The sequence below is a fragment of the Podarcis melisellensis genome (genome assembly GCF_964234715.1).
Source record: "Podarcis melisellensis genome assembly, chromosome: 4".
In the NCBI taxonomy this organism is placed as follows: Eukaryota; Metazoa; Chordata; class Lepidosauria; order Squamata; family Lacertidae; genus Podarcis; species Podarcis melisellensis.
Window position 1 is genome coordinate 82,095,417 of NC_138531.1, and position 22,576 is coordinate 82,117,992.

The window sequence follows — 22,576 nt, forward strand, 5'->3', positions numbered from 1 at the left end:
TCCACCAGAACAGTTACCGTCTAGAACACAGCTGATTTGACTGTGCTGAGGAAGCAAGAACATACGTTTTGGTGAATTGGGGCATTTCACAGACACGGTCACCACAAAGATGGGGCTATAACTGAATAGAACTGAAAGGATATGGCGGGGGGAACTGAGGTAATGATACACGTGAGGCGGTGGACAGAGGCAATTAAAGAAATACTTGGAAGCACTAGTCTAAATATGCTATTTCCATAGGAATTAAAGTAATGTTCATTTGAATCATGCTCATTAAAAGTAAATTACCAATTGAGCACGGGACAGATCTGGGTTACAAGCAAGATTTTATAGTATCAGAAATTGGGAGCAGCTCTTGTTGCTTTAGCCCATAGTCCTAGGTGTGTAATGTGGTATCTGGCACCTGGGAGGAATCTACTCAACTTGCAGTTTGCATCATGGAACTTTGTCTACAAGCTGATCTCATGACTACAACATCCTACTTGATTTTAATACTTATTTATTTTTCCTTCCTGTGTAGCATCTTGCCTGATTAAGAGTTCTCAAAGCTTTCCCCAATTTTGTGACAATCTGCTTGTTCTTAATAAGGGCATTTCCCAACAGCAGATTTGGAAGGAGATTTTAAACAGAGCAACATAGCTACTTTTTGCTTTCCCTGTCACATTGTGATTGGTTACAAAAAAAAGAGGGGTAGGAAGTTTACTTAGTGTATTTGAAATGTCGGTTCTTATTCAGATTTTATTTGAGGCTGGCTCCTAGGAGATGGCCATTAGTACCGACTCCATTATTGTAAACCACCTCTGTACCGTTGTTGATTCAGGCAATTTGTGTTGAAGTGGTTTCAACAAAGAACTGAGCTGCTTTTAATTGTTTAATTAGACAATTAATTGTCAGCTTGGCGTTCTGTGTTCAAGAGAGCTTTATAGCTGCCAACTTTTTGGCTATTGCTTCTGTGGCTTTAATGGCTGCTCAGTATGTGGAAATTTAACAGATAAAATGAAGCGTTTCCTGGCACGGGGATAAAGTGATGAGGAAAAGCTGTGTATCTCAGATTTTCCTGGGAAGATCCCTGCCAGGAAAAATAGGTTAGCCATAAGAATATAACATTTCCCAGAAATGAAATATCTGAAACTGAGATAGCAGAAGGGAGGTTTGGTGTGGATGTGACCAAAGTCTTGTGGCACCTTATTTTAGTCCCAACATTCAGTTTCATTGGATGCCTTGGGTTCCCATACCATGAGAGAAGAAGATAAACTTTTGTTTATCTAGTTTTTCCAAACCATATATGTATCTTCCACTTACTTACCTTTAAAAAAAAACAGAATATCTCCCAGTGTTGTAATCATTTCTCATTGGGAGGAATGCTCTATAGTCCTGCTGATTTACACTGCCATTTTCTGCATCACATTAACCCCTGATAATTTCAACATTAAATGCTGAACTAGGAGCAGGAGCTATGATAGGGAATACAGATGTTTAATTCTCAGAAGGCGCTGTCTACCTAGAATGCCTGGGGAAACATCAGTGGAACTTGAGAGAATTGTCTAACGGAATGGCTGTGATCTTGCCCAACTCCTGTTCATTTCGGTGAGGTTTTCATTGGAGGCTCTTCCCAGTGAGTTGTGTCCAGAGCTATGTTTACATCTGTGGATATTTGAACTGGTGCCAGTTCCTCTGCGGCACAGCATCCAGCCACAGCTGTTAACAGACTAGATATTAAAAGCTTTGGAAAAGTAAGAGCATCATAAATGTAGGTCAGTCCTTTGAAATCCACAAGGGTCAAGTGCTTTCACATTGGAGATCTAGATTGCTGAATGTGTTCTATGTTGTTTGTACTGCAAATTAGACTAATACTGAAGAAGGAATTCCACTTTGCCTATCCCTCCCGGGGCTTGTTCTGCCCTTGCTTAGCCTTTGGGAATCCTCTTGAAATGAGCCTGGGAATGTGGAATTAAGGCTCATGTGTACCTTCCCCATAACGAGAACATGGAGAGATACCACATTTATTTGAATGTGAGATCTTCCTTACCCTGTGATAGAGATCAGCTACAGCACCTTATAATGAGAATGACTGGTATGTGTGTGTATGGTATGGGGGGATTAAGGCATGCTCTCAGTTTCTAATGCATCAGATAACAATAAGTCAAACACTTCCAGGCAGAAGTGACTGTTAAACAAGGCTATTTGAACACCAACTGGAAGGTAGGTCTTCTCTGAACTCCTAATGCAAGGCTGATAGAAACTCTCCCATCAGCATTTTGGTTCATGGGGCCTGCATATATAAAAGCGAAGGTGTCTAAAGTGGCTTGCGGTATAAAAACACAATATAACCAACCAAAAGCAAGGCAAATTAGAAATATCAATACTAATATCAGCAGCAAAACCACACAAAGCAGTAATAGCAAAATTGTGAATATGCTCAAGTCTGGCGTCTCTTCCATGTCAGTGGTAAGCCTGCTTGTCCCATTGATGCACATCTGACAAGAGTTGAGGGAAAGGCCAAGTACATGTGACCTTCCCCATACTTCCTACGTCAGCCTTTTTATGCTTCCACACCAGGCTTCACACACAACTGAGGTCAGCAAGTCTGTTCATTTTCGTTTTTATTTATATTAATGAGCTGCTTTTGTACCGAATGACTCGAAGTGGCTTGAATACCAAAGTGGCATCAGAACATTCTCTGACCTTTCTTGACATGGCTTTGAGATTACCCTTGTTTCCACTTGTAAGGGCAGATATATACTTCATTGTTTTTCTTGAAATACAGCATTTGGCAGCAGTCTTTGTTTCACTAGAGAACTTGGTCAGGTCCAACGAAGCCCATTTTTGAATTGGTGATCATCTGTTAGTTCACCCTTTTTGCCTCCAGGGCTGTGGCAGTTGCCACTCCTGTGTGTAGTTCCAACAGAGTCCATTGTTTTTATAGTTTTTCGCTGGCTGAAATGTGCCTGTTTCGTAGTTATTTCTAACCTTCAGTTGCCAGGGATGTACTATAACAGACTTCTTTTAATTACAGGTCACACTTGCATTTCAAACTGAAGAGCCAGGCGCGTCTCTGTGACATGTGGACAGCTTCTTGCCTGGAAGAGGTCTGTGAAGGTAGCACGGACCTGGAGAAGTCTTTTGTTTTAGGATGGCCCACCACCAACTGTGTTGCCAGCTTCAGGTATGAGAGACTATTTGCATTGTTTGCCCCCCTTCCTGGCTGCATTCATCCAACAGTGTTAAAGTTTATGAATGACCAAGAGTTGAAAATACCCAGTACCCTTTTTTATGAATTACCCCGATGAGAGACCCTTCATAGCGCAAATGAAATTGGTGCCAAATCATGATTCCTTCTGCAGCTTTTAATGAGTGGAGCCTTCTGGGTCTTGCTTTTTAAAGTAACAGTTTTGTGGCAGTTCTTCAAATGCACATGAAGTTATAATTTACATTCAAGTCATACTTACTTTTCTCATGGTTTTTCTGGTGCATTTGTGGTATAGACCTTCTGCCTGTACAGTTTGACTGTCATGGCCTCTCTCAAAAGATTCTGGAAATTGTCATTTTGATAAGGCTGCTGAGATTTTTGTTAGAGATCTGTAGTCACCCTCACAGAGCTTCAGTTTCCAGAGTTTCTGGGGAGAGGGATGCTATTGAGGTCCTCCTGGTGGTCCCCGCAATGGATATAGAGCAGAAAAGGAAAACAGTTGAGCCAGTTGGCCAGTCTGATTTTCTTTTAACAGCCAAGAAGGGCAGGAGAGATGAGAAGACATAAGATAAGTTGGACCCCTTCTGGTACTAGTATCAATTACTGTCCATGCCTGAAGGAAATGAACTTCTCCTTATGGAATGGACTTCACCTCCCAAATCTGCTCTGAAAGGTTGGGGAGCAGATTTTAGGGTGTGTAGAGGTCTTGAGGGCAAACATAGGAAGGTGAAGTCCCATTTTGTGAGTGGGAGATACAGTTGTGCAGTGTTGGATTCTATCCAGTGAACTTCTGTCATTCTATTCTAGAAATCCATTGGCACTTCACCAGTCATAATAAAACCTTTATTTTTAACAACAGCAAAATGAAGTCTAATTATATTGAGATAAATCCAGGTTTTTATCATACCCTTTGGTATCTCTAATTCTAGGTAAAGATTATATTTTTGCTTTCATTATTGGAGAAGACTGGGGCAGGAGGCTCCCCTAAGAAGATACTTGGAATATGAGTGACAGTATAGGGCAGGCTTGTATGTGGAAGGCTTTTTCTCTGAGATATTCTGTCCCAGGCCAGAACTATGTACGTACAGTGGTACCTCAGGTTACATACACTTCAGGTTACATACGCTTCAGCTTACAGACTCTGCTAACCCAGAAATAGTACATCGGGTTAAGAACTTTGCTTCAGGATGAGAACAGAAATCGTGCTCCGGCGGCAGCGGGACGCCCCATTAGCTAAAGTGGTGCTTCAGGTTAAGAACAGTTTCAGGTGAAGAACGGACCTCCGGAACGAATTAAGTACTTAACCCGAGGTACCATTGTACCTTGAATCAAGCCTGGAAACAGATTGGCAGCCTGGCTTATAAATGGCAATGTCTGTATCTAGAGATAATGTATAAGGTGGCACTCTTTTATTTCTTGCCAAATAAATTTGACAGAAAAGTTTTGATTGTCTATGCTGCAGTCCACAACTAACTTAATAGGAATCTCACTTATCTCCACTTTTACAATTTTAGAGTAAGTAGGTTCTGGTTTATGGTGATAGCGTAGCTTTGATTTTATGAAAAAAAACATGTTTTAATAGGTACTTTTTCTTGACTGTCTTTTGTTGACTCTGAAATAGTCTGACTTTATAAATATTATGGCCTCTGTTAAAAAGGGAATTTTAGATTTTATGTAAGCCAAGCCATTCACAATGGGAGGTAAAGAGGGCATTTGAAGAATTTTACAAGAGTTGTTGTAAAGGAAAATCCAAATATTTATGAAGTGCATGATGTGGAAGCAATTTATACTTCCCTTAACATCCTCTGAATCCATGGGAGGCTTTGAAACACTTTCTGAGAGATGAAAAGATACAAAGACAAGAGGTACATGAATTGATGGGTCGCTTGCTAAGGCCACAGCTATTGGTGCCATTTACCAGCTGGCCTCATCCAACCAGTTTAGTTTCTCAGCTAGCTCTCAGCTTGGGCATGGAAGGAAGGATCTACTTGGTAATTTTGATTCTAAGCTTTTATTAAGTTGGGAAATGTGGTACATAGCTATCATTTAAAACTTGTTGTTGTTTTTTGTTTCAGTTCCATCGAGCAGAAAGAGAAGTGGCTTACTTTCCTACAAAGGTATTTCTGTTTTGCCATAATAGCCCATACAAAGTATTGTCTGTCATTTTGAACCTAGGACAGTTCCTTGTTGCCATCTAGTTGATATGTAGTTTCATTTTGTGCCTCCAGAAATTGAAAAAGTTTTGTGAAAGTAGATTAGAGAAACTGGCATGTTGCTTAGATAGCAAAATTGGATGGAGCTTTTCTTACTGAATAGGATTTAATTTTGCAGACTCCAAATCTACCATTTGAAGGGAATAATCAAACTATTTGTGTAGAAGAGGTCCTTCTCATTTTAAAGGTGCTTTTTAGAGGCAAACCGTTTCAGAAGAGCTCTTCGCATTTAGAGCATCAGCATAACATATTTTCCCTTCTATTATTCTGTTGTTTCAATCTCTGTTTTGTTAAACAATTCCATTTCTGCTTGCTTTGACAGCCGTATCAAGGAAGAGAAGGAAAAAGACTATCCCAAGAGCATTCCGTTGAAAATCATTGCAAAGGATATTGGAAGCTGTGCATATGTAAGTGTTCATAACCCGCGCTGAATGAAGAGCGCGTCAGTGCTATTGTTGTGCCTGTTCCTTGGCAAACAGCTGTGAAAATTCAAATGCTGCATGATGTGTAACACTTATTTCTGAGAACAAAATTTAGGTGTTTGTTTACAAGACCATTAACCAATACAGCACAGAGCCTTTGCAGACTATGGTTTCACATTACATGAACAAACCATGGGTTTGAACACCATACCCCATCTCATCTGCTATGATGGCAAGGAGGCAGTCAGGAGCATCTGCTTTTAAACTAATCAGAACTCCCTACTGCATCCAAACATGGGGGAGCTCTGGTTAGTTTAAACTATGGCTAGTTCAAACCATGGTTTATGACCTTGGCTTCTTCACAAACCATGGTTTATGACCACGGTTGAACAGCTCTTACTGCCAGAAAGTTCTTCCTGGTGTATAGTTGGAATCTCTTTTCTTGTAACTTGAATCCAGTGGTTTGGGTCCTACCCTCTGAAGCCGGAGTTAACAAATTCCCTCCATCCTCCATGTGACAGCCAGTTAGATATTTGAAGGTGGCTATCATGTCTCTTCTCAGTCTTTTCCTATTTCCTGTGTTGGAGACTGTTCAGCAAAGAGAAACCCAGCATCTTGCCTGTTGTTGTTTCTACAGATATATGTAGGAAACCTCTAAAAGGCATCTCAGAAGCCCTTTGAGATTTTCCCTATGCTGTACTCGGTACTCAGAAAATTCTAGTCTCCTGTGTGAATTCTGCTGGGGAGCATTCTCCTAATGCTTCCTCGTTCCCCCAAAATTTCCTTGTATATCTTAGAACTGAATTCCAGCACTGGGATTTTATCCAGTCACATTTTACCAATGGTCCATGATCTTCTTTCTCATTTTTTATCACTCTGGCTCATTATAAAATTGGCTATAAGGAACTGAGGATCAAAGCATGTATTTCTGATTATATCCTCCAAACAAAGGGCAATCATACTGGTTTAAGACAGTTTGAACAAAACTCAGCTGAGATGTTTGGGGAGCGGCATCTGTCAGTTTTGTGTACGCACAAAAAATGTGCAGTAGTTCAGAACCTTTACAACTGAGTCACTGGCGGCTCCCTTGGACTGGTCATCCTTGAAGTACAACACAGTAGTGCCAGAAATATCACTGATAAGGCAGTAGAGTGGCAGATGGAAGCTTCCTAAAAATCTGAACACTTTCTATGAAGCTCGCCTTCCCTTTTTTTGCAAGAGCAGCTGGAGATCTTGGGGAATTGTTTCATTTTATGCTAGAGTAAGGGCTAGTTAGGGAGGAGGCATATGCAGCACAAATTATTTTATTATATTCTCTAGCCAAAGGCAAGCCTTATGCAAATGTGCTGACCTACTGCTGCGTGCCAGATGTCATTGCTTTGGGAAAATGTTATTCCCCCCCCCCTTTGTTTATGTTCTGATCATTCAGCTATATCCCCAGGCAAAAATAGACTGCGTTTGTACTCCTTCGCTTAAGTCTTTTTGTCAGTTTATTATTTTTCAGTGGCTCATGCAGAAGGCTGTATTTGATATTTTGCAGAGAAAAACCTGGCGCAAGATTCTGAAACCGAGAAGTCCTGTGGACATTTTTTTACTTTATTTGTCTCACTATCTGCTATTGCTTTTGCAGTTAATTATGTAATTAATTTTAGTGCATTTCAGTGGAAGAGAAGCGTCAAAAGCAATGTAGAAGATAACATTATTCACATAATGTTTGCTGACTGAAAAAACAACAATTGCATCAAGCACTCCTATTCACTTACATGATTTCTGTTAGTGACCTCAGACAAACATGCAAGTTGTGAGAATTTCTGCTGTGGTTTCAGTTTCTGATGGAATTCTTCTATCTCCCTAAGCACAAGGGTGGTTTCCATGCAGCCATATTGTATAATTATTTAAGAATACTTTTGATCTGCCCTTCCTCAAAAAGGTTTATGGTAAAGTTAAATGTTGCTTCATCAGGTGTGCTTCTTGGATGTAGATATTACATCAAAGTTCCAGCTAACATTTCCTCCTGCAAAAGAATAAGCTTCATGCAGTACTTAACTACTTTTAAAGTGCTGTGATTTGGGTAATAATGTTCTCTTCAACCTCTTTTCTCCCCCAACAGTCAAAAACCTTAACTATAACCAACACAGACACAGCAAGTGACATAGTCCTCATGGCCTTGCAGCAACTTGGAATCAACGTGAGTATTCATGATGTAATTTTAAAAAATGTACTCTTTAACAACTTGCACTATTGGCGGATGTGTGCTTACCTTATCCCATAGGTAGTAGAAAGCTATAGCACTCTCTAGCTTGGGCCACCAGGAAAAATCATTGGTGGGGGAATGAACATTAACAGGACCCAGAGGAAATATATTTATTTTTCTGAGTTTTAATCTCTCCCCAATCTCTTTTCAGCAGAAAAGACAATCCACCTCTTTGCCTTAATGAATCTGTGTGTAGAAGAAGGCTTGGCTCTTGTTTCCACTTAGCCACCCACTTCTAAAGCCTCAGTTGGCCCAAGAACTCATTCAATATGTACAAAACCTACAGTGTGGGGCTCTGGACCAAGATTGTAGCTGGAGTCTGGATAAAGCAATTTGTTCTGCCTGAAATGATTTGAGATTCTTCCTCTTGCCTTAATTTTGCTTCTTAGGTCAGAGTTACGAATTGCCAAATCTGGTATATGCCCTGAATTGTAGGAGTCCCTTCCATTAGCTGTGGTCCTCTGTTTCAGAGCCATGTGTATAAATAGCAGGACAATTGCACTGGGCTTTGAGCACTGATTCTGTGAGGAAAAGAAACTGCATGGTCTGCAGGCCACTGAAGTAAACCCTGCAATGGTATTGAAGTAACACCCATGGTGCAAGATGTGTATTTTAAAGAAGACCAAGAGCCATGGGGATACTATCAAAGACATAACATTTCTTTCTTTCACCTATGTAATACCTAGCATAAAATACCCCATCTCCTAATACCACTCTGCTGCATATTTCCATACTCATGGGAGCAGGAAACCACAAATTATAGTACCAGTTTCTGTGACTGCCCTGTATAATAGGAGCTGCCTTAACTGTGGAATTGCATTTCTTTATTTTAGTTTTATTTGGTTTTCTTCAATATAGAATTACAAACAACAAATTGCAATACCTGTGTGATTGTGTTTTTAAAGGGCTCTGAAAAAGAATATCAGCTTTGGGTGAATTCTGGTAGAGAAGATGCTCCATATCCCCTTATTGGTAAGTTTCTGGGAAGTTTATTTGTTAGTTCCTTTTCTATCCTGTCCCCTCCTCAGGGCTTATGAGCACGTAGCAACAGCCAAAAAGCAAGCAACACACACACACACACACAAAAGACCAAAAGGAAACCGAATCCTTACTTGCACAAGTTTGGTTGTGGAGAGCCAGCAATTTTTATGGTGTTCTCCATTTGGGATTTAAAATATGAAATATATGCATCAGTCCATTAAAGTTCCCTCGGGAGGGTGGCTAGTCCTTTTCAGCTGAAGATGACAACCAACTTACATGAGGCACAGGCCTACGGATGGTAATGTAGGTCTAGATCCACTTCTTTATTTCTGCAGACTAGGTAGGTAAAAATGTCTAGGATGGTGGTGTGTTTGCCAGTACATCACTAAAGATAAATAATTGACCAATGAAATCCGAGCATCCTCCCCCCACCCTTGCAGTTAAGAGCTATTGTAGTTACAGGCTCTTAATAATAGTAGTACTGCTTGATTACTAATAACCTGGACATTTTAATCGAGAAAGATACCCATTTGTCTTCTTAGATTCTGCACATGTTCTTTAATTCTGAATCTGTTGGTGCAAAATATCAGGAACAGTCTTGAAAAGCAGATGGAAGGATGTTGAGTTCACAGAATCTCTTCCCCTGAAAGTTAGAACATAATTGTCTCTTATTAAAACTGTGCCAGATACTAAAGTGATACTCCTTTTTTACATTCCCCCAGAAGCTCACCTAGAGCCCTGTTTCCATCTCTACTTGATTTGCAGTGGGAGTTGCATAGATGCAGATCAGAATCCAAATTGGTGGCCCTTGTTACTTCAGCTTTGTTCTCTGACTCCCATTACACCCACAAACAGAAACCGGAAACGGTTTCATAGCTTCCAAGTACATTTTGATTAATCCTCTGCAAAATTTCACAGAAGTGATCAAGCGTGCTATTCCAGCATTAGACAGGATGTGTTTGAATTAATTTTGGAATATCTCCTTTTCCTTTTGGAGCCATAAAGTGCCTTGGCTGTTCATATTTGTTGTGATCTGAAATGTACTTCTCTGTGCAACTCAGCAGTGGCCAGACAGATGCATCTGGAAGCTCCCAAGCAGCCGCACAACCACCCCCACTTGTTTGTCTACATGGTGGTTCCATTTAGCTACCATGGCTAGTAGCAGCTGACAGATCTATACTCAGATCCAGACAAGGGCAGTGTAGTGTAGTGGCTGAAGCATTGGGCTAGGACTCAGAAGATCCTGGTTCATATCCCCACTCAGCCATGAAGTGCACTGGGTGATGTTGGGTCAGTCATGTTTTCTCAACCTAGCCTACCATAGTTGTTGTGAAGGTGAAGGTCTATGTATGGTACCTTAACCTCCCTGGATAAAAGGTGAGGTAGAAATGTAATTTAGAGGAAGGGCTTTTTTTCAGCCTGAACCTGCCAGAAATCAGATTGGGCACCTCTCAGGTGGGCGTTATTGCCATTATAAAAGAACAAGGGAGATGTTCAAATTCCAGCACCTCTTTTTCTAGTAAAATAGCACTATTTAAATGCAATGCAACATTTGGGTGCCTGGGGAAACAGACAAGATGGCATTCCTCACCTCTCCTAATTCCAGATGCTGAACTTTATAGGACTGCCAGTTAGGTATTATTTCAGCACTTGCAGTGGAACAGTGACCTCTATTGCACCTGAGGGCAGCACCTTGTCTTAAAGGGTACAAGAAGGTCTTGTGGTGGGAAAGATGGAAGTAAATGGGCAAAAGAAGCTAAACCAAGGAGCCCTAAGTTGAAGCTTCATCTGGTCAACTGGGCCACCAGAAACACATCCTTTGGCTGGCCAGTGCCAAAATGCACGTGTATGGGGCATTTCATTTCCCTCTGTTTCTGATGTTTCGGCTTATGCAGCCAAAACAGCAGGCTTGGGAGAACCCTGAAGTTTGCCAAAGTAAGGGAAAGAAATATTTAGATAAACCCTAAAGGCTTGGGACCCTAAAGGCTTGGGACCCAAAGCAGCCCAAGGACGGTTGAATGTGTTCAGTGTCCATGCAATGGTGACTGACTGTTGAGGTCAAGAGAGTAAAAACCAGGAATACAGTGGAGGAGAGGGAACCCCAACCTGGGGGCATGCCATGCCGCAGCAGTCTAAAATCAGGCGGGTAAAATGAGCACCAAACTGCTAGCTAAGGTTTCGGGAAATGAGGGAGAACAGATATTGAGGCTTATCAGAAGAAACATTGCACAGAGATCATAGTGTAGTGTAAGTCTGATAGAGAGCATTTATTCCGAGGCTGCTGTGTGTTTTCTTTCTTTGTTTTTAAAGAGATAATAAATATCATTGCAGCATCCTTGGGAGGTGCTCATTTGTTGCCTTACCGCCACTCAGTGAAAATTAAACCCTCTTCCTCTTTCTTTGATAAGGACACGAGTATCCATTCGGAATTAAAATGAGCCACATTCGCGACACTTTGCCTCAGACCCAGGAATCAAAGGACTGCGTCTGCCCTCTGGAAGTTCAGGAGGCCATCCTAATCGAGCAGCTGCCCCGTGAGCGCCAGTGCCAGTTTGTAATCAAGCCAAGGCGCCTGGCCACTGGCCATGAGCTGAATGGTGAGTCTCTCTGCTTACAGAAGCTTCGTTCAGAGAACATTTGTCAGATTAACTCTGTGTGGTAATAAGCCAGCATCCATCCTGGAGAATGGGCAAGAGGAAGCACAGGGGCAGGCTAGACAGGGGGTCATGCCAAACAAACTTCTTACTCCAGGGTTAGGTGGAGGTGGGGGTATTTTAAGAATTCTTTTCTGATTAGACCAAAGCTTACGTGAAGCCAGCCAAAGCTCGCAAGGAAATGGCCAGATTTCTTCATTATAGAATCTGTGCTTGTGAATGACTAGAGCTTTTGTTCAAAGCAATCATACTTCAGCTTCAGAAGGCCTCCTTGGCTAAAGAGAGAACACATTGAGTCTAGTTGTCCCTTTTTCCACTGTTTTTTTTTCCATAAGTGAACATTTCTCAAGGCTTACCTGAATGGTTTATCCATACTTTTGCAATTTATTTATATATCATCAATTCACATATCTGGTCTCCTCTTGAGGGCCTTGGGGAAGTAACAATACTTAAAACAAGGGGGGGTGAATGGGGGATGGACTGCACATTTGAACTCTCTCATTGCAGTGTTGCATCAAAGGTTGTGGCTTCTGGAACCTCTTTTTTGTGAGTTGAGGAACTCCTGAACATTTGCAGAGGAGCTCCTGTGTGTGTCACAGGATTCTGGAAGGTGTCTGGAATGCCCATGCAGTTCCCATGGGATTCCTGTTGAGCTTCTCACTGTTACTTCCTATGACTTTGGCCTACAGGAGGGAATGGGCTTCTTTTGAGAACTGCGCTCCCTCAGATGTAAGCTGTCACGGGCTGCCTACAGACACTGGCCAGAGCCGGAGCCAGTGGTGAATGCAGCCACTCACTTCTCTTGCTTAGCCCCCCACCAACACCTCTCTCCTTTCCCCACTTTCAGTCATGGTGGGGAAGCTTGTTTGCTAGATGAAATGCTAGATAAGCTTCCAGTTATGAATTTGGTGAGTGGGGCAGTCTGGATGAGACGCTGGGTCCCATCCAGGCCCTGTTTATAATCTTGTGGGAGAGGCTGCTGAACCAGCCAAAACAGTTCCTTTGTTAAGATAATGGCTTTGGTTGGCCAGTTACGTACTGCTATTTGCTATATCCAAAGAGGTGGCTCTGTTGGCATAGAGATGAATGGATGGACCATTTCCAATCTCACCTGACTGGATGCTACCATCATTTTAGGATGGAGAACAACAGGACGGGGCGGGGGGGCTGTGCAAGAGAGAGTTGTATGTATAAGAATTTGGCAGAAACTGAAAGCTGGGGACACAGAAGCATGTCTTGCTTTGTGCTGATCTCAAACTGGCTGCGGGGGCTTTCCTAGAAACCTAGTGGGGAAGCAAGATCTGTTGGGATGTTGACGGTGCAAACTCCTTCAGCCTGTGCTCAGGTTGTGTATATGGGTAAATGAAACCATATATCCTAAAGACACCACCATCTCTACTGACCATAATTCCATGGAAACTGAACCCTGGGTAAGCACAAGCGCCTCAGCACTTTCTTGCTGCTCAGAGATTGGAGTTGCACACAACAATACATAGAAGAGTTACAGATAGGTAGCCGTGTTGGTCTGCCATAGTCAAAAAAAATAAAAAAATTCCTCCCAGTAGCACCTTAAAGACCAACTAAGTTAGTTCTTGGTATGAGCTTTCGTGTGTATCTGAAGAAGTGTGCATGCACACGAAAGCTCATACCAAGAACTAACTTAGTTGGTCTTTAAGGTGCTACTGGAAGGAATTTTTTTATTTGTTTTAATACATAGAAGACTTTGCCTACTGTTTTCAGGACTACAGCTTTGCATTGTTTTTGCGTAACAGAATGTATTGCCACTATCTAATGTAAGCAAGTGTATTATAGCATAGCTGTTCCAGTCACAGAAGACACCTGCCTTCTCTGCCCTCCTGCCCAGGCTCCTTGCCACATGGTTTGCGATTTCTCAAGCAAATTTGCAAGTATAAAGGACATGTTTATTCTCTTACCCATCACAGTCAGCAAAATGCTCCAAGTGCATCGACCAGGGCACCCTACTTGTGAAAGCGGAAGTAGTTTCCAAATTTAGCCTCTCTTATGACCTCTACAAAGACCTCTTTCAGATTCTCTTCTTTATTTTGTTTGGGGTGGTGATAATTTCCACATTCAAGCTTCATATAATGCTTCTCTGAACCTCCAGTATCTCTGTTGCATCCACACACTGCCCCTTCTTATCCACATTCATATTATGACCCTTTATAGCTTATCTTTTCCATCTGGTCTGGGCAGACACTTCCTGCCAGGCTGAAAAATGTAGGTCCTTTTCTTCTGTGTTCATCAGGAGTTTGTTCTCTGTTCTCTGCGGAGTTATTTGGCAACAGAAGCACCCCCTTGTGGTTATTCAGTGCTACAATAAGAAGCATTCATCAGTAAACCCTACCGGACGTGCATATACAGTATTCATTCTTTTTTCTTGAAACAATGATGGCTAGAAACTTAAGAATCTGAGCAAAGCGTCTGAAACTCCCGGCTTTGTTGCTTTGTGAAGTGGTTGTATATCTTTGCTATCTTTAGCCTCTACAATTGTTAAAAGTTAGCAGTCCAGAATCCAGAGAGCAGTCTGTTGCTGCATCATTGCTGCAGATGTTGATCTGATTTTTTTATATATAAAAAACAAACAAACATCAGTAGGAGGTTATTGTGAGCTGCATATAGAAGTGGGTTGTTATTTTTAAAAATGTTAGTGCAGATGTCTTTGGCTTTTGTTACAGAACCTGACCTTCCTTTGTCTCATTGTACTTCCTTCTGGACATCTTTTCTGCCTGCTGAGATGCCATATGGCAGCTGCCCAGGCTTTCCAGAATTCACCAGCAGTGTGAAATATGTTTGCATAGGAATTAGATTTTCAGTCGCTTCCAAAATGGATGTGCATTGCCTTGCAAGGCAGACACTCTACAGCTCTGCTTTTTGACACAGTCAACTGGCCAAGTCACAACTTGAGTACAAAAATATATCCAAACCATTCTGTGTAAAGAAGCCTTTCCTTTCTGAGCAGGTTTCTACACCCCCTCAATATTCATGGGCAGATGTCCCAACATTCGCTTCTCCACACAGTCTTTTATATTGATATTGCTAAAAATCAATGTGATGTATTTTATCATTGCAGAGGGTCTGCCCTACAAGTACTTATATAGCCATCTCTTACAAGGCAACTGAGCACTGACATTTGGTCTCAAATCTTAGTAACTGAAGAAACACAGAAGTCTGCTGCACAAGTAGAGCTGTAATGTTGGATACAACCCAGTATTTTTGGATCGATTTCATGCCAATTACATTGATGCAAATTACATTTGTCTTCTCTTGCCTACGCAGCTTCCCCCATTCTCTCCAAATGCTGGTTTTAACTTATAAAGTGCTAATCAGCTGCAACCCAGCACTTCTCCATGGAGCTCACATAGGAAAGGGGTTGAAAGTGAAACTGCCCAGATCATAACGCTGCTATACATATCTACAGTATTTGCCTGATGCAACCTTACTGAAAATCAGCAGGGCCTTCGTGAACTTGGGGTTACGTCAACTGCTTCTGGTTCCAAGAAGATAACTGCTACTGCTGTTCTCTCCTCTGGCCAGCAGCCATGGCAACACAGAGGGCGCAGCTGGTGGCTGAGTCTGGAGGCCTTGGGCTCCAGAAAGGTGATTGCTGACCTTGCCATCCAGTGCAGCATCAGATTCCTGAATGGTTAAGTTTCTAGATCTCATGGTTTGTAAAGACAATTAAGCAAAGAATTCCTACCTCAAAGTTTGCATTCAAAAGCAAGCCAAGCAGTGATAGTTTTCACCAGGCTGCTAGGCAGTTGGCATTGTTTTCATTTTTACATCACTGTATATTTTGTGGAAAGAATTCGCCAGCCAAACAAGTTTAAGTCAAGTGCTGCTGACTTTTAAGCTTTAAGTATTCCTCTCATTTCCATAGTTAAAGCAAACTTCTGTAATTACATGCTGTACAACGAAAACAATTTTCCCCTGCCTGAAATCATATAGGGTACTATTGCATGATCAATATTTTGCTGTATAACATGGCCAGGGATGGGTAACCGTTTTGGTTCTAATGATCTCACTGCAATTTTTTTATCATTATTATATTTCTTTATTTGATGGGTTTCTAGTCTGCCTTTTAGCTTATATACACTCTCAAGATGGTGGCTTTGAGAGATGGAAGGGTTTGTGGCTAGAGCTGGAGGAGGTACATGCGCTTGAAATTCTGTGCACTATCAGAACTTTAAAGCTTCAATCAGAAGTGGTCGCCTTTTTGTACAGTTACATTGGACATAAGTAGACTTTCTGTGCTCCTTCCCCCTATGAAGTGAAAGCAACATGGGGAAAAACAAAAACTACCTGCACCTGCAAAGGTTTTGGGGTGGTTATATGCTTTGTTTGCAATAAGTGCATGTCCTGTAATTTCCTACTGAAATACCATAACTATTCATGCCACAAATATTTGAGGTAGCCGGGTTGATCCCACTTGCATTGCACTAACCCACCCCACCCCCACAGTAATACTGTTGCAGCACTGGGGAAGTAAAGCAGAATAAAGCTGAATAAATCCAATCCTAATGCAATATTTTTGTGTCAAGAGCATGTTGCGGAATGTAGCTGCAAAATACCCATCTGGAAAAGGCCTTGGTGAGCTGGATTTTTAATTCATCGTATGAATGCAGCCATTGCTAAACACAGTTCTAGGAATTCCTCTTAAACCCATGCACGTTACCATATAGTGTGGGTGCCAAACGGAAGACGGTTGGATCATCGCAACCACTAAAGAGAAGGAAATAAAGGATATGACATGAATTTGTGTGGTGTAGTGTAACAAGAAACCTCTTTCTTTCTTTGCAGAGTGTAGCCAAAAGCCACTTAAAAGGAAAAGATCCACTATAAACTGGGCCTTCTGGCGGGGTGCAGAAGCTCCTCCTTCCCCAACATCTGCCCAAGGGAAGCTATTCGGACACCCTCTGCCAGATAAGCTGCCCAAGCCAATCTTTGTAAGTATCCCATACATTCAGTGACTGAACTTCAGTAGAATCCCTTTGGGGTTTTTTGAGATTATCTATGACGACTCATTTTACATACCTGTGAAAAAGAGGGCGTGTCCTGGAAAAATAGGACCTATGGCAACCCTAAATATGCATATATATATTTCTTTTTCGTTAACAGGACATGCTTTCTTTCCTGAACCAAGAGGGGCCTTTCACTGAGGGCATTTTCCGACGTTCTGCAAGTGCAAAATCTTGCAGAGAGCTAAAGGAGAAGCTTGATTCGGGAGCTGAAGTGAATTTACTCAGCGAGTCCATTTTGGTGATAGCCTCTGTGCTTAAGGTAGACAGGCGTTTGTCCTCCTTCATCCCCTCTGCCACCCTCTAAGATTCATGTTATGGATTCTGTAGCCTAGGATGTTTCTTTTTTTGAACCAAGTTGGACTTCCAAAATAGTCATCTGTGTTGATCTTATCAACAACTGGATTATGGGCATTCTTGAACTATTTTTGGACTCAATAGGATTTCCTCTGGGCAGCCAATTCAGATCTGCTCTTCCATAATTGAGCCATCCTTTAGCCTTCTGTTGTGGCCATGGTAGATCTCTTACTCTCCTCTATTGGCAGGTCCATAGTGCAGGGATGGGAGGCCAGGATGGTAAAAAAATTCCTGCCCGATCCTGTGATTTTACAGGGAAACCTTGTTAGGGATTTTAAAGAAAATGTAACATCTTAGTAAGGAGAGAGAGAGAAATCAGAGCAAGTGTCTTATTATAGAGCCTCCTGGTGGCTTTCAGGATGTTCTGTAATGGAATGTGGTGCTGTCTAGATTAAAATAAATGTTAGTAAATAGAATGAGCTACTTGTGGGAGAATAAGCTGGGATAACTGGGGCCACAGGATAACTTCAGAGTGGGATAGGTTTCAAAATTAAAGTGCTTGATGCCAAACACATGCTGATGGATGGAAGAAGGAATAGCCACCATGACACCCTCCAGATGTTGTGGGTCCAACTCCCATCATCCCTGGCCATGCTGGAGGGCACCACATTGGTCACCCTTTCTTTAATACAAAAGGAGATGTTTTCTTTGCTCCTTTGGAATTTTGCCCTTCTTCCAAGGAGCTCAAAGGGGCTACCCAAATAGATTTGTGTAGTAAGCCTCGGAGGTTGATTGGGCTAAGAGGTGCTGAACTGCATCAGGCTACCCTGGCTGCGTTGGACTTAGAGACATTTTATGTGTTATTCTGCACTGGCTGATAACAAATTAATTTTTTCAGTCTCAAACCAGTGAAGGTGCTGTTGCACTCATGCCCTGCTCATGAGCTTCACATAGGAATCTGGTTGACCGCTGTGCAAGCAGAATGCTGGGCTAAACAGACCTTTGGTCCAGCAGGGCTGTTCTTAGCATTATGAAGTAATTAGCTACTGTTTCATTTACTCTGTGAGAAATGATTCAAATCCATCCATAGCAATCAAAATGGTTCAGACAGGACCAAAATTATTCAATGATGCACTAGTAGACAATCGTATGGTCTACAGGGATTTTGTTCCAGCAGTTCCATGGTTTTCTTCTTATGAAACAGTCCCCCACAAATAGTTGCTCATCCAAACTTTTCTTCCTTCTTCCTTAGGATTTTTTGCGTAATATCCCAGGCAGCGTTTTCTCATCCCAGCTCTGTGATCAGTGGGTTTCCTTAATGGATGAAGGGAACGATGAAGAGAAGATAAAAAGCACCCACAGGTAGAATTGCTTGTGTAACCTCCTGTGCTGCTTCCAAAATGAATATCCAGAAAAAAGCAGAATGTTTGAGGTGCAGTTCTCGTTGCAGACAAGCTTATAAATTTAGATTTGATTATTCAGCATTCCATTTTGGTCCCCTGGTCAATATTCTCACCTGTTCATGGCATGCAGGAAAGAAGATACACGGTGCAGATCTCTGTGCTTTAAAATAGAATGTGGGGAGATTTATTTCCTTTGTGGATTTCCACTTACCATGAAGTGGGCTCCAGATTGGCATAGCTAGGAGGCTAGGCTGGGGAATGGCAGAAGGAAGAGACTTGAGTGAAATTTTTGCAAGCAGTCTTGTGTTCTGAAGAGTTGTGTGTTTTGTGTGTTGCTAGGCTAATGGAACAACTACCTGGAGCCAATGTGATGCTGCTGCGTTACCTGTTTGGAGTCCTACACAGCATAGAAAGGCAGTCTGAAGACAATAAGATGACTGCGTTCAATTTAGCAGTGTGCATTGGACCCAGCTTACTCTGGCTACCAGCTGCCACAAACTCTTGGACTGAAGAAGAATTCACCATGAAAGTAGGCTTAGAAACAGTTCTGCTTAGAGGTTCTGCTTCAGAGGTTCCCATAAAGTGGCAGAAGGGCCAGTTAGTCTGCCTTAAAATTAAGCTATTTGCTGTGTAGGCAGGGCAACCTTAGTGAGTTCAGACCCTTGCTCCTGATTTTCCCCAGCTTTTTAAGCTCCAGCATTTACATCTTTCCACCATTATATTACCTGTTTTACTTTCCCTACTTCATTGGTCTTGCTCTGTGCACCTGGCCAAAAAGCTGGTGAGATGCATTACTTGGGAGGTGGTGGTGAAGAACGTCTTAAGTTTCTAACCTAGTACCATAGTATACCCTGTTCCTTCTTCAGATATTGCCTTTAGATTTAGGTGTCATACATAGCTGCTTTTGAAGAAACAGATGAGCCTGTGAGCAGTATTCAGCTAAGTTTTACGTATGGTAGACCCATGGAAATTAATGGACCTCACTTAAATATGTCCATTAATTTCAGTGGGTCTACTCTGAGTAAACCTTGGTTGACTACTAACCTGTATTACTGAGACAGTGAAGATTTGTGATGATCCAAAATCCCAGTACAACTTTTGTACTGGGAAGGCACAGTTGCAAGATGGGATTTGGGATGCAAATAGTGGCAAAGAGTTTGCCTCCTGGTGCCATTTGCGCTACCTGCTTGCTTGGAGCAATTTCTTCAGTTCTTCCTAGTTTCTTCTACCCACAAGACACTAGTGTGAGGACAAGAAATGTGACTGCATGGCTCAGATTGAGGTCAGGAATAGGAAGTAATGCTTTCTGCCGTCTGTCTGGAATCACCTTTGGAGGTGCAACTAGGAAGCACTGAACAAAAAGCCTTCTCCACCCAGCCACCCCTGGCAGCAGCAAGGAACGCAACCTCTGCTGGCAGTAGGACCATGTGAACCAACACCAGAAGCAACAGAAATATGTGGGCAGGGGCACAGCTTCAGGAAATCTTACCACCACCATGACACTGACCACTCCCAAGCACCCAGCTTCAAGGTGCTGTTGTAGCAAAAAGGACAAGCTATGCACATTTCTTTTTAATGTCTCTGTTAGAGACAGGAAGCTTAGATGGATCTGTCATTAGCTTTAAGACCACTTTTGTACAGTTAACAGAATCAAGTAGTAAAGTTCTGCCTCGACTGTAGCCAGTGAGAGTTTGCTTGTGTGCATATTCTCTCACACACAAAAAAGGAATCAAAATTTTTATAGAATCTTTATTTGAGGAAAAGAGAAAGACATTTCCCCCTCTGTGCAGAGAGTTTTTGTTTGTGGACAAGTAGCCAAATGTGCAGCTTCCAGTGTGCAGCTTGAAGTGTTTTAATTTTAAAAAAGAAGAAGAGGAGGGGATCAAATTATTTTGTTGAATGCATGCATTTGCCTGAAGCCAGTGATGGCTCCTGTGCTCTGTTTTGCCCCCAAAATGAATAAATGTTATTTTTGTTAACTGAAAAGACATGCCCGCACAGATGTTCAGCTAGGTGCTATTAAAGTCAAGAGCACCAGTCACCCCACCCTGCTTTCCATATGCATCCAATAACTCTAATAGGGCACTTTCAGATTCCAGTCCAGTCTTTGGGAGGCAGCCTAGAACAAACAGGTTGAACTAGGAGGATTTGTGTGGGAGGAAAAGAACTGGCACAGAAATGAGAGCACACAACAGATGACAGGAGGCAGGCAGGCAAGGGAAATGTTCTAGCGCTAAGCAGAAGAGGAAGGCGTTGTGGAAAGAGCCTGTCCTGTGCCAAGGAAACAGCAGGGACTGGAAGGAAGGCTCATTTGCTTTAAAAAGTTCGTGCTAATACATATATATGCTTTCTGTAAAAGAAGCATTTGCATAAGTGCACATTTGTCTATAGCATACAACCCCAGAATTAAAAATGATGCGCTACATAATGTGATATACAGAATGTGATAATGGGAGGAACAAGAGGAACTTCTTGAGGATGGACCTGCCAAGGGAGGGCCAAGTTGGAGCTTTGTAATAAACTATGTGGTTTTCACAACTATTTTTCTTTGCTTGCAGGCTTCTGTCCTCATAGAGTTTATGATTCAAAATGGAAGCAGGATTTTTGGGGATGAAATTAATTACATCTTTGCAGCCATGATGCCCCAAAATGACAACCAAGAAGATAGTTCAGGTAAAATAAACTTTTTTAAAACAAGTAAAGTGGAGAGAGAGTGAGAGTGAATGTATCTAGCATTTTGACTTGGACTCCATAGGAAGCCTGTTTGGCATCTGCTCCATAGTGGTTGTAATATGTACTCCAGGTCACAGTATGGTACAGGGAAGTGGGCATGTGTGGTCTGGATGCAAGGCTCCTGGGATCAATTCTCATAAAGCTGACTGAGCAGCCTGCAGCAAGTCCACTGTCCTCTGTCTCTGTTCTGAACCATCACTGTATGGCTGTGAGAATGACCAAATTTAAATTAAGAATGGTAAAATACGTCGCCTGCTGCAAAATAGTCGATAAAATTCTGCTTATGTTTTAATTAAGCGATGTTGCTTTTGATGGAGTGAGTGACACCTGAGGGCGTGCTGACACCTATTTCATCCTCTTGCAGATCTCTCTTCTGTTCGTCTGCATGACTCCTCATCCGATAGTTTGGAAAATGAATTGAATGACTGCGCAAACCTCAATAAAAAAGAGGAGGGGAGCAAAGAGGTGGTGTCCCTGAGTGACATAGATTTGGACCTACTGGAAGCAGAGGATCCCCAAATCCGCTGCACCTCGTCAGGAGAGCACTCTGAAAGTGAGTCTGGGTATTCATCAACACCCATTTCTGATGCTCTCGAACCGCCTTCTCCCACCACCTCCACTTAAGTTGAATATTTGCTCAAGGGTGAGCTTATCATCCCTGGGCACTTTCCCTTCAGGGTCTTCAAGGGGAGACTTTGAAGGGGAAGCGCCCAGGGATGATAAGCTCATCCTTGAACAAATAAGTGGCGGTGGTGGGAGAAGGCGGTTCGATGCATCTCTCTTTTCACTGCTATGGCTTTCTGGATCATCTTTGCCCGCATCAATCCCCATAACCCCATGACCTTCCACAAATCGCCACAAATCTTCTGCCAAGTTGCCAACCAAATCTCAGCCAGTGTCCATTTCTGCGGGCTTCCGCCACAAATCTCCATCAGGAGAGCACTCTGATGCATCTACAGATGCATCAGAGTGCTCTCCTGATGGAGATTTGTGGCGGATTTGGGCGGGGGGTGTCCTCTGCTTCCGGCGGGTCCAAATCAGTGTCACTCAGGGTCAACATGGAGTCCCTACTCCTGTTCTCTTGATCTCATTTTTAAGATGCATCAGAGTGCTCTCCTGATGGAGATTTGTGGCGGATTTGGGGGGGTCATTGATGGAAACTTAAATGAAACTCCGCCTGAGTTAAGAAACCCACTGATCACAGAGCTGGGATGAGAAATACAAGGAACTCTGCTAGTTTCACTGCTATGGCAAATATTCCGTCTAAGTGGAGGTGGTAAAATGCACAATCAAGAGGAAAGGAGAAGTCATTTTCTTCAGGAAACAAAGGACTCGCTTTCAGAGTGTTCTCCTGATGAGGTGCAGCAGATTTGGGGGTCCTCTGCTTCCGCAA

The 22,576-nt window shown here is 42.3% G+C and overlaps 1 protein-coding gene across 5 annotated transcripts in view; it reads left to right on the forward strand.

Moving 5' to 3' along the window:
- The window catches only part of ARHGAP20 (Rho GTPase activating protein 20), a 75,725-nt gene extending 53,834 nt beyond the window's left edge, over positions 1-21,891 (forward strand). For 4 of the 5 annotated variants that reach the window (XM_081909821.1, XM_081909825.1, XM_081909823.1 and 1 more), the window contains exons 4-15: positions 3,017-3,166; positions 5,266-5,307; positions 5,726-5,810; positions 7,936-8,013; positions 8,985-9,051; positions 11,469-11,657; positions 16,533-16,678; positions 16,851-17,012; positions 18,300-18,409; positions 18,790-18,979; positions 21,009-21,123; positions 21,548-21,890. In XM_081909821.1, coding sequence (XP_081765947.1) covers positions 3,017-3,166; positions 5,266-5,307; positions 5,726-5,810; positions 7,936-8,013; positions 8,985-9,051; positions 11,469-11,657; positions 16,533-16,678; positions 16,851-17,012; positions 18,300-18,409; positions 18,790-18,979; positions 21,009-21,123; positions 21,548-21,807 — 1,594 coding nt within the window. In that variant the 3' untranslated portion in view covers positions 21,808-21,890. Of the gene's footprint in view, positions 1-3,016; positions 3,167-5,265; positions 5,308-5,725; positions 5,811-7,935; positions 8,014-8,984; positions 9,052-11,468; positions 11,658-16,532; positions 16,679-16,850; positions 17,013-18,299; positions 18,410-18,789; positions 18,980-21,008; positions 21,124-21,547 lie in introns of all 5 variants that reach the window. The other variant, XM_081909822.1, reaches the window with a different exon arrangement.
- Positions 21,892-22,576: the final 685 nt, after the last annotated feature.